At 32.2% G+C, this 12,409-nt stretch overlaps 1 protein-coding gene across 1 annotated transcript; it reads left to right on the top strand.

The window, feature by feature from the left end:
* The first annotated feature begins 118 nt into the window (after window positions 1-118).
* LOC123696272 (ADP-ribosylation factor 1) lies at window positions 119-4,759 on the top strand. Its single transcript, XM_045642346.1, has 5 exons — window positions 119-261; window positions 637-804; window positions 1,889-1,998; window positions 2,300-2,425; window positions 3,531-4,759. Exons 2-5 carry the CDS (start codon window positions 657-659, stop codon window positions 3,693-3,695), a joined length of 549 nt encoding a protein of 182 aa, XP_045498302.1. The 5' UTR covers window positions 119-261; window positions 637-656; the 3' UTR covers window positions 3,696-4,759.
* Window positions 4,760-12,409: the final 7,650 nt, after the last annotated feature.

Here is a 12,409-nt window from a genome sequence, read left to right as displayed (position 1 = left end):
TCCACAAAATCTAATATTATACCCATCCATATTTTCATTACAGCTTTGCTGCTAATTTGTCGTAAGCACTTCATATAGGGAAGTCTCAATATCACTATTGAGTTATTGACTATTTTTATAACTGGCCATTTTCTCTCCGATACGTGGCATAGGCACGAATAACTTCCACGTTCGCCGCCATTTTGACACTCAGCGAATAGTAGTGACTTCATAGAATTGAAGAATTTTTCATTAAATAACGTTTAATAAGTGTGCAAAAATGTGAGTACAACTTTGATTTGTTCCATTTAGTGCAAATTTGTTATATTTTGATAGATTAAATTCAAATTAACAAAATTAAAATCTCTGGGTGGTGACCGCAGTCTGCAACAGAATACCAACAGCGATGTCGGCTAATCTTTGTTAATCAAAGCTTTATTTTACTAGAGCTATTCTATAAAAAAGTGTGTGCTGAAAATAAATATGTGGTTTTGATAATGCATTAAATTCAAATGAGCTTTATGCGTAATAAATGTTATTATACGCCTTATTCTAGATTTGACTTGCCATGTCATTATCATTGATTAAAGTAACGTTGTGTAGCTGATGAGTCAGAGTGAATGTCTTTTCTAATAACTCTAAAAATTAACTTTTCAGAATATATTTAAGTCAGCAAAATGGGGAATATGTTTGCAAATTTATTTAAGGGCCTATTTGGCAAAAAGGAAATGAGAATATTGATGGTTGGACTTGATGCAGCTGGTAAAACCACAATTCTATATAAACTCAAATTAGGAGAAATTGTTACAACTATTCCTACTATTGGTAAGTTTTTTTACATTAAACTATATAAAACAAATAATTAAATCTTGTGATTTAATAAATTGCATGTGGCAATTACTTTCATTTTCATTTTGATTCAAGCACATATTTTTAAACACTTTCTAGTGACTATTTTTTTTCTAAATATAAGGTAGTTTTTTGGTTAGATCCAGTACTTAGTAGTTTTGAGTTAATATTGTTTCTTTTAGACTTTATGTAATGCAAAAATACTAAATATAAATATGTAGGTCGAGAATAATGATTAATAAAGCTAGAGTGGATGGCCTCAAAACCTATAAAGTTATGTCATAGTAGACAATTTACTGACCCAAGTATTGTTTTGAAGTGTAAAGGTTGCACATTGCATCAGGCATATGTTTATATGAACTGTAGGAGAAGGAAGTTCATAGGAAAAATTTCACATCATTTCATTCTAATAATATTGATTTTTGACAATGGCTGTCTGTATGCGGGAAGTAGGCATTTGCTTCAATGAATTTAAACTTTCAAAGGAAAGGTAACTAAATGAGATCTTATTATCAAGTTGTGAAATTGAACCTATAACTTATTTTCTTAAATTTTATACAATTTTAACAGTTTGTTCAACTATAAATTACTGTTTTTTTGTGTCATAGGTATGGGGAAGTTGAGTCAGACTTTATAAATACTATGAGTTTGTACATTTTATACGTAAAAATATAATCAGATAAAATTAATCTTTAATCAAATACACAATTTGTAAGATTCTTAGATCTTATTTATTAATTAAGTTTTAGTTTATAAAGAATTATACAACTTTGTCAAGCCTCTGGAAGTAATTTAATGTAGCTTTTTAATTTTATATTAGAAATAAATTTATTCAGTTAACAACACAAACTTACATTATGATGAGAAATAATGTGGGTTGTTATTTTACTGTTGCCCGGATATATTTTATTAGACCTGTTCTTTTCAGGATAATAAAGTTAAATTCCATTAATACAATTTTTGTTTTGTTTCATTTAGACATTCAAGTTTCAACAAATAAAAAAAAAAATACATTAATTTAGTTAAGTATTTACTATAATAATGTTTACACCAATTACAGGCTTTAATGTGGAGACAGTAGAATACAAAAACATCAGTTTCACTGTATGGGACGTCGGTGGTCAGGACAAAATCAGACCACTGTGGAGGCATTACTTCCAAAACACACAGGTTAGCATTATTGTATGCAAAACATGAGCATATTATATACACTTGGTTTGCACTGATATAATCTTTGGGAATTTATAATTGAGTTAGTTTCCATACACAAATTAATGTAGTAGCTGGGCGAGTACAAGATATTTATGTTGTATACATTTTATCGCCACTATTTCTGTTTTATGCACACATCAATAAAAAATTCTTTTTACTAACACTATTAATAATACGAGACATGTTTCAAGGTTGAAATAAAAATTAAAGTGTGCATTGACAATACAACATACATATTAATATTGATTAAAATTTCCAGGGTCTCATCTTTGTAGTAGACAGTAATGACCGAGAACGTATCGGCGAAGCGCGCGAGGAGCTAATGCGAATGTTAAGTGAAGACGAGCTGCGGGATGCGGTGCTCTTGATCTTTGCAAACAAACAGGTAAGATAAATTTTGCTTTATTTATTATATTCCAGGGTTTGGAGTTGGGACATTGAAATTGTTGTTGTTTGTGTTGTATTATAAATTGTGTTCCGAATTTATGAGACAGAAATACAAAATAAAAGACATACTAATCATACCCATTTTCAATATTTCTTAGCATTGCATATTTATTATATTATGTAAATATTTTGCAATTTGACTACTATACTATGTACTAATGAGTCATATTTCTTAGTACATATTAAATTCATCAAGACTGGTAATGAATAATGATAACATAACATTATTCATAAATCTATATGATGCAACAACAAAAAATACATCATAATTACTTATTAAAACTATTCAAAGATAAAGATTATTGCAAATATTATACTTCTCTGTCAATAGAAAAAATGGGTATGCAAAAAATATATAGGATTATTTAAATTGTATGTGAAAATGCTTTTGTAGTATACAATTTAAAGAAATCTTGATTTAAGATTTAATTTTAATATTATCTGTGTATTTTTTATTCATTTTACTTTTAAATTACTTGTCTCATATTTTCTTGTATTTATTTCCATTTGTCAGTATATTTATTTATTTTTATTATGTGTGGTCTCATTAATTCTTTGCTCTTTTATACTCTGTCCTAGTTTGTATAAGTGGATAATGCCAATGTTTTTATTCACTAGTGTAGTAAGCAGGAAATTATGTGATATCATAAAGATTTACAAGTTCAGTGATAACTACTGTGACATACATTATGGCTTTAAATAAAGTGATGATAAAATTGTAGTAATTATAGTGACATAATAAAATTATACTAAATTAATTTAATTAATCACGTTTTTGCATATAAATAAATCATTCGTATTTTTCTACTTTGTATTATTATTTATTTCTACAACATTTCATTATTATTAAAGAATATATAATACAAAAAAATATCAATTACAAATTTGAATATGAGTAAACACAATTTACATTCACTATTTGTAAGTAAAGCTCTTCTCACACTACTCCTATTGGTACATCACTTTGCTAAGTTCCAATCGAACTTTTTTTATGAAATAACCATAAAGATACAAATAATTGAATGTTCATATGTGCGTGACAGGACCTGCCGAACGCCATGAACGCGGCGGAGATCACGGACAAGCTGGGGCTGCACTCGCTGCGCAACCGCAACTGGTACATCCAGGCGACCTGCGCCACGTCCGGCGACGGGCTCTACGAGGGCCTCGACTGGCTCTCCAACCAGCTGAAGAACGCCAACCGCTAACCGCTAACGTGCGCCCGCATCTGATCACTGAGAGACTATGGTTTAAGATATGTTCACTTTATTTGCTATAAATACAACGTATTATGTGCGGAATCCATGTAATGTCGCGCCACCCGCCGACCGAGCGCCCCGCCCCCGCCGGCCCGCTCGGTCGCCGCTGACGCCGAACAAATAGATCGTAAAGCGACCTCTCTTTTCTTTTCACCCGTAACGAACGTGTACATTAATTACGCATCGTGATGTGGATAGGTATTCAGACGACTCGTGATAGTGTGGATCGCAGCATAACATGTTTTATAAGTATACTATAATAATGTGGAATAAGTTGTCGTAATAAAGTATTTAAAGTTAATTGAAATCTATGATTTTGATTTATTAGCGTTAGCGCATAAGGTAGGTTGGAGACCCGAGCCGTGTCGAGTGCCCAAGAGCTATCCGCTCGTCAGCAGCTCGTCGCGATAGGCGACTCTCGCAGTAGCATCCGCCTTCGACCTATTCACATCGCTTTGTGACTATTTAGATTAATATTCTCCAGTTTGATTGTACGGTGATGTAAAACACCAGTTTTGTGCATATTCCAATTTATTATTTGATCGACGTATTGTATGATGATAGTTTATTTTTTATGGAAGTTAACTAGGTAGATTAAGCTGTTATGTAATTTACATTCGAAACCTGTTTGGCGATCTTCGTTATCGAATCGATCGTCGTCGCGGACCGCATTTATAGTTGACTTCTCATGACGAACCGATTATAATATTTAATTTAGGTGTATTATGTATTAGATGATCACAGTGTCATTTGGAGAAGTGTTTCTGTGTACAGGGAAGCAGTGCTCAGAATTCTCAATGGTACTTTGCTCTTACACAATTAATTATAACTTAGCATTTTTATAATAATTTAGAAGAGATTGTTAAAACACAATTCAAGGATATAATTATGAGGCAAGTGTGGTAAAGAGATTTCTTTTTATTTTTATGGATATCAAAAGGTTTACTGAAAGCAAAATGTGACATTCCGGTTTGTCTTAACGCTGTATTATGGAATAAAATATCCTCACCAAATTTCGTTTTTCTAAATCTCCTTATTTTTTAATTGAATTCTGAATTTTTTATAACCTTAAAATACACTAATGATATATTGTAAGAGCAAGTTGTATTACAATATTAAATACTTTATTTTCTGTAATCAACAAATTTACACTTAAAATATATCTTAGTACAATTAACCTTAACGGAATCATTAATAAATATACTAATTAATTAATTATGTAAAATGTAATATTAATATGATCCTAAATAAACATTCTGCTACAAACTACACCCTGTATGCTGTCAATAAAATCCTTTGGCAAAATTCTTCAGTAGAAAATGGGTAAACTTACTGGATGCTATTTAAGATACAATGCCTACAGTCTACACATGTAATGATAGTTGCCCTAATAATGCCTCATTGGGAATCATTTACGATTTTATTTCCTGAACGCTGGAACTTATAAGTAAGTATAAAAAGCAGATTTTGATGTGATATAATATGTATATTATGATTAATAGAGATAGTACAAAGATTGTGTACAAAAACTCGTCATTTGCGATATTATGAAAAAAAATATATCTTGTCACTGGTACGACAGTGCAACAAAGTTTATTTAACATCTCAAGAAAATGGGAAATGATCTTGAACAATTCATAGAATTAGTTGAAAATTAAAATTTTATTCTGTTATTTTATGCAGAAGTTATCACCTGATGATCAATCGGCACTAATATTATAAAGAGGAAAACTTTGTTTGCTTGTAATGAATAGGCTCATAAACTACTGGAACGATTTTAAAAATTCTTTCACCATTCGAAAGCTACATTATCCACGAGTAATATAGGCTATATTATATTATCACGCTAAGACCAACAGGAGCGGAGCCACGCGGGTGTAACCGCGCGGCACAGCTAGTATTTTTATAATAGGATTGAATAGATCTTTAGTATTCAAATTTCAATAGAAGTTGTTTCACTACATCAATCACATGAACTAGCAGGGGAAAAACTATTTCAGAAATAAACTTTAGACATAATTGTTGTTAGTTGTATGAATAAAAATGGAGATTCACAAGGTGTTTGCATATTTTAAACTATATCACTAAAATGGCAGAGCAAGCAAAACGAGCTAAGAAGATGTTAAGTGGTCACCACCACTAAAACTAGTAACACTGGTGGCGGTATAGACTATACTAGCTTACCGCCCGCGGCTTCGCCCGCTTTGTCTAAAACCTAATAAATTATATATTAAGGTCGTTCCCTGAGCGAGTGACCTTGAGCATTCACACTTCTTTCCCGAACCACAGCTATCCGCCGCGCCGCTTCTACAATACTTCGCAAATAATTCTTGCGCCACCTTACGCGCATCCGCGTGAACTGTTTCAAATACAAGTAAAATTCACAGAGCTCAGAAGTAACAGACATGGCATTTAAAATATTTTTTTATAGAAAAACATTATAATGGTGCTAACACATAATTTTGGTCTTTACCAATTCAGAGTTAAATTATAGTCGTATGGATGAATTTTATATTAAATTTTTAAAATGAATCAAAATTGATGGTACTCTGTAATGATCATCATTCGGTGATATTTTTATATTTCTTTTAAACTAGATGTTCCCATTCAAAAACTGTCTCCAAATGGTTTCTAGTTGAAATAACTTTTTGTCATTGGTGTCATTTTCATGGTTTTTGGGGTACCTATTAACCAATATGAGGTCAAAATTAAAATTCAAGATTGCGCCGACGATAATTTACACCTTTTTGTCATGGGTGTCATTTTCATGGTTTTTGGGATAGGTTTTAACCAATATGAGGTCAAAACTAAAATTCAAGATGGCGTCGACGAAAATTTTACATCTTTTTGTCATGGGTCTCATTTTCTTGGTTTTTGGGGTAGGTATAAACCAATATGAGGTCAAAATTAAAATTCAAGATGGCGCCGACGAAAATTTTACATCTTTTTGTCATGGGTGTCATTTTCATGGTTTTTGGGGTAGCTATTAACCAATATGAGGTCAAAATTAAAATGTAAGATAGCGCCGATGAAAATTTTACATCTTTTCGTCATGGGTGTCATTTTCATGGTTTTTGGGGTACCTATTAACCAATATGAGGTCAAAATTAAAATTCAAGATGGCGCCGACGAAAATTTTACATCCTTTTGTCATGGGTGTCATTTTCATGGTTTTGGGGGTAGGTATAAACCAATATGAGGTCAAAATTAAAATTCAAGATGGCGCCAACGAAAATTTTACATCTTTTTGTCATGGGTGTCATTTTCATGGTTTTTGGGGTACCTATTAACCAATATGAGGTCAAAATTAAAATTCAAGATGGCGCCGACGAAAATTTTACATCCTTTTGTCATGGGTGTCATTTTCATGGTTTTGGGGGTAGGTATAAACCAATATGAGGTCAAAATTAAAATTCAAGATGGCGCCGACGAAAATTTTACATCTTTTTGTCATAGGTGTCATTTTCATGGTTTTTGGGGTAGCTATTAACCAATATGAGGTCAAAATTAAAATTCAAGATGGCGCCGACGAAAATTTTACATCCTTTTGTCATGGGTGTCATTTTCATGGTTTTTGGGGTAGGTATAAACAAATATGAGGTCAAAATTAAAATTCAAGATGGCGCCGACGAAAATTTTACATCTTTTTGTCATGGGTGTCATTTTCATGGTTTTTGGGGTAGCTATTAACCAATATGAGGTCAAAATTAAAATTCAAGATGGCGCCGACGAAAATTTTACATCCTTTTGTCATGGGTGTCATTTTCATGGTTTTTGGGGTAGGTATAAACAAATATGAGGTCAAAATTAAAATTCAAGATGGCGCCAACGAAAATTTTACATCTTTTTGTCATGGGTGTCATTTTCATGGTTTTTGGGGTACCTATTAACCAATATGAGGTCAAAATTAAAATTCAAGATGGTGCCGACGAAAATTTTACATCCTTTTGTCATGGGTGTCATTTTCATGGTTTTTGGGGTACCTATTAACCAATATGAGGTCAAAATTAAAATTCAAGATGGCGCCGACGAAAATTTTACATCTTTTTGTCATGGGTGTCATTTTCATGGTTTTTGGGGTAGCTATTAACCAGTATGAGGTCAAAATTAAAATGTAAGATAGTGCCGATGAAAATTTTACATCTTTTCGTCATGGGTGTCATTTATGTGGTTTTTCTTACAATCGTTTACATATTAATCGAACAGAATTCAAATCATTATGTATATATTTATATGTGTATGTACATTTCATTTTTATATTTAGACATAATATAATATATTGTTTCTTTTCTATTTTAATTATAACTATCTTACTTATCTTTTATTCACCTATCTCAAAATTATAACAAGCGTTTATGCTATTTATTTTACCACCCAAAAAAAAAAAAACCGTTCTGGTGCTCCAAGCGTAGCAAGTAGAGGGGACTACTGAAAACCGGCGCCTCTCCACTAATACGGAGAGGCAAATGCTGAGTAGTCCACCTTATCGCAAATACTGACCAAATACTAGAATATATCTGATGTAATATTTATTTTTTATTTTCTATTGTTCTCAAAATGTATTAGTTGTAAGCTAAAATGTTGTATTTGTGATTAAATGTATTTTCTTTCTTTCTTTCTTTCAAAAAATATCAAAATTTTGTCAGCGCCTTGTAGTATTTTAGATTTGACCTCATATAAGCACCACAAAAACAATGAAAATGACACCCATAGCAAAAAGATGTAAAATTTTCGTCGTTGGATTTTAGTTTTGACCTCATATTGGTTAATAACTTAATAGCTAACCCAAAAACCATGAAAATGACACCCATGACAAAAATATGTAAAATTTTCATCGGCGCCATCTTGAATTTTAGTTTAAACCTCATATTGGTTTATACCTACCCCGAAAACCATGAAAATGACACCCATGACAAAAAAATGTAAAATTTTCGTCGGCGCCATCTTGAATTTTAATTTTGACCTCATATTGGTTAATAGGTACCCCAAAAACCATGAAAATGACACCCATGACAAAAAGATGTAAAATTTTTCTCGGCGCCATCTTAGATTTTAGTTTTGACCTCATATTGGTTAATAGGTACCCCAAAAACCATGAAAATGACACCCATGACAAAAATATGTAAAATTTTCGTCGGCGCCATCTTGAATTTTAGTTTTGACCTCATATTGGTTTATACCTACCCCAAAAACCATGAAAATGACACCCATGACAAAGAGATGTAAAATTATCGTCGGCGCCATCTTGAATTTTAATGTTGACCTCATATTGGTTAATAGGTACCCCAAAAACCATGGAAATAACACCCATGACAAAAAGATGTAAAAATTTTCTCGGCGCTATCTTGGATTTTAGTTTTGACCTCATATTGGGTAATTTAGCTACCGCAAAAACCATGAAAATGACACCCATGACAAAAAGTAGTATACATACTTAAAACTTCAAATGTTGTTTGTCTAATCCTTATACTTATTCACTAAAAACTTAAAAAGTAAAATGTGATTTATTACATAAATTAATAAATTTATAATAATTTTTATAAAATATTTTCGATTATTAAAAAAATTATATTTATAAAGCATTTGAATGTTTTAAAAACTAAATATCATAATTATATAAAAAAAATGTTGTGTGGTTTTATGAAACCACGGTAAAAGTGAAACTTTTTTCACACTATAGACATTTAACTAAAAATTATCGTATTTGTACGATAATTATCGTACATATCGTGCGTCACGCGACATGCGCTACACAGACCAAAAAGTTTGAGACGATGTAATAAAAGTTTCACTTTAATATATTATAATAACTAAAGCTCATTGACCAGTTATTATATTATTGATGATTTCTAAAATCTCACTATAAATTAATAGTATAGTAGAGCCATTTTAATAGGCAACATTTGACAGTTCAACAAAATTCAACAACGTAACCTAGTAACGACGACATAGAATAACATGATATTTCGTTTTGTTAGAACTGCACATTTGCTTAACTTTTTTCAATTACGATTACATATTTATAATAATAATGACCGATAGAAGTTATTTTAAGATTTCATTTTACTGATAAACCATCCTAAACATAATAAACAATTTCTGAATTGAAGAACTGACGTCGCTACAATTTTGTGTCAATAAACCTTTTTTCTTTTTAAATACTAGAGACGTTACTCTAAAAATCGAAATCTGACATCTAGAATCGAATGCATTGATTACTTGTGAATAAAAATCATCATAAATTAATAAATTCGATTGACAAATGTTTCTAATCCGTATCGATTAATACACTTTAATCGATGTTTTTAAGCAGGTTACCTCTCTTCGAAGATAAAATTGATAGACGTCAAATGTTGCCTATTAAATTGGCTCGACTATAGTAGCGTCTATTCCTCGCTCATTGTTTGATATTCGTAGATTCGAATAAACATGGGTCACGTGATTGTCATGTGACGCTCACGGCGACAAACGACACAAGCTTCACCCTCGAGACCTAGAAGACCTAGCGGCCGACTGAACCTCCCATACAAGCGCAAGAGATATAGTTGCGAATACTCCCAAAATTTTGAATAAAATGTTTATAAAATCTAGTATAGGTCTTATCAAAAAAAAATTTTTACCATAATTTTCGTAATGAAATTGCCTATCCAATAGTGTAAATACCAAATCAAAAGAATCATTAGTTTAAGAGGAGATACACGGTAAACATAATTATTTCTAATTTCTGGGATTTCTTTGGGAGGAGATTAATTAAACTTTAAGTCAATAAAATAACAAAATACTTTTACCATTTTTGAGCCAAGAATATGTAGAAATTTAATGTATTTTTATTTAGTTGATATATCTTTTGGATAAGAAGGAGATAGCTCCAGAAAACAGTACAAAAAACGGCTAGAGCTGGGTTTTACTCTATTCCGCGCCTTAAAACCTTCTTCTTGAATCACTCTATCTATTAAAAAAAACCGCATCAAAATCCGTTGGGTAGTTTTAATAGTTCAGGATACATCGCCCATTTTTGCAAGTGACTACTATCAAGCTGATTTTCCGTTTGTAGCTTTATTTTGATGAGACACCGAATAATTTCGTGTACGAAACTCTCGATTGTGGTAGCTAACAGAGATAACAAGGATAAAATTTTTTGATTTGATGGTTCTCAAATATTTATTACGCAATTTGTAGGACAATATGTCTGTTGAATTATATAAACATTAACTAAGTGAAAACAAAAAAATCAGCTTGTTAGTAATCATTTATGATGACCTCGTTATAGATACACTTTGGAAAGGGGGACTCTTTGAACAAACCATAGATTTTGTAGGACAAATATTTTTTCGAATAATTTAGGTAATTATCTTGAGATTGAACAAAAAAAAAAATTCAGTTAGTAATAAATATTTGAGAACCATCAAATCAAAAATTTTTATCCTTGTTATCTCTGTTAGCTACCACAATCGAGACTTTCGTACACGAAATTATTGGGCGTCTCATCAAAATAAAGCTACAAACGGAAAATCAGCTTGATAGTAGTCACTTGCAAAAATGGGCGATGTATCCTGAACTATAAAGATTTAAGCATACAAAGGGACAGAGAAAGCGACTTTGTTTTATACTATGTAGTGATTTATATATACGAACAATTGAAATGAAATAAAAGATATGCATCGCTCCCAAAAACGACGGAGGTTCTGATTTCACAGATTTATTATATGGTTAGTACTTGGGTTATATTAGCAGCAGGAGATTCAACAAACTTTAAAAATTTGGAAAGTGCCTACACGATAAGTAACTTCTGAATAATTTGTAGTCCTTTCAGTGTAATAGTGTTTTCTGTGTGAATTTTTAGGACGGAAAAGTTCTTGGGAGAAAAGGAATATATTTTAAGTAGGTATAGCCAGGCGCGGTCCCAGCCTGACATTTTGGGGGGGGCACGCAGCTGGAAAGGTATGGAATCCCCCCCCAACCGTACTCGCCAAATATCGTATTCAAGTGAAGAAGAAGTGATAAGCAAAAACTTGAGAAAATCGTACTCGATAAAATAGAAAAAAATTCTTATAATGTACAATATATTATAAAAAAACCGGCCAAGTGCGAGTCGGAAGCCGTTAGCTGCAAATTTTCGCAAATTTCAACATTTGCAAGGGATTAAAAACAGGTTTAAACAGAACTTTAGGTGTGCGAGTGACTCCGATTTGCACCAGTTTTTTATATATTGTACAGTATAAGAATTTTACGATTTTGGGGGGGGTCATGTCCCCCGTGACCACCCCCCTGGGACCGCGCCTGGGTATAGCAATGATCTACTACCTACTATTCTAGGAAGCTACTATTGTAAATTGTAATCTGGTTTATTAAAGTTTAATGCCATGTAACTTTACAGTTCTGATTGTAAGAATAAAGGACTATATTATTATGCTTAAATTGGCCATTTTTATAGTGAACTAGCTGTGCTCGTGAGTCGTGACTTCGTTCGCGCTACTACTGGGTAGTGACTAGCTATGGCTATATGACTTGAAAGTTTTATCAAAATCAGTCCAGTACACAGAACAGTAAAAACTAATAGAAGTGTGATGTGGGCGTGGCCCACGTGTCACTAGTAAGGTAAGATCACCTAACTTGCTCTCAGTTGTGCGCAGAAAAATATTCGAGTCGGTTGTCAGCTGTCA

This window comes from Colias croceus, chromosome 12, assembly GCF_905220415.1.
Source record: "Colias croceus chromosome 12, ilColCroc2.1".
Taxonomy (NCBI): domain Eukaryota; kingdom Metazoa; phylum Arthropoda; class Insecta; order Lepidoptera; family Pieridae; genus Colias; species Colias croceus.
Note: the sequence above shows the minus strand (reverse complement) of the source record. Positions and strands in the feature narration are given on the sequence as shown.

Excerpts from the sequence above, each read along its gene's own strand:
- LOC123696272 (XM_045642346.1), top strand. The coding sequence starts at position 657 with ATGGGGAATATGTTTGCAAATTTATTTAAGGGCCTATTTGGCAAAAAG. Across the intron at positions 805-1,888 it reads TACAACTATTCCTACTATTG|GCTTTAATGTGGAGACAGTA; the intron begins GTAAGTTTTTTT and ends CACCAATTACAG. Across the intron at positions 1,999-2,299 it reads ATTACTTCCAAAACACACAG|GGTCTCATCTTTGTAGTAGA; the intron begins GTTAGCATTATT and ends TAAAATTTCCAG.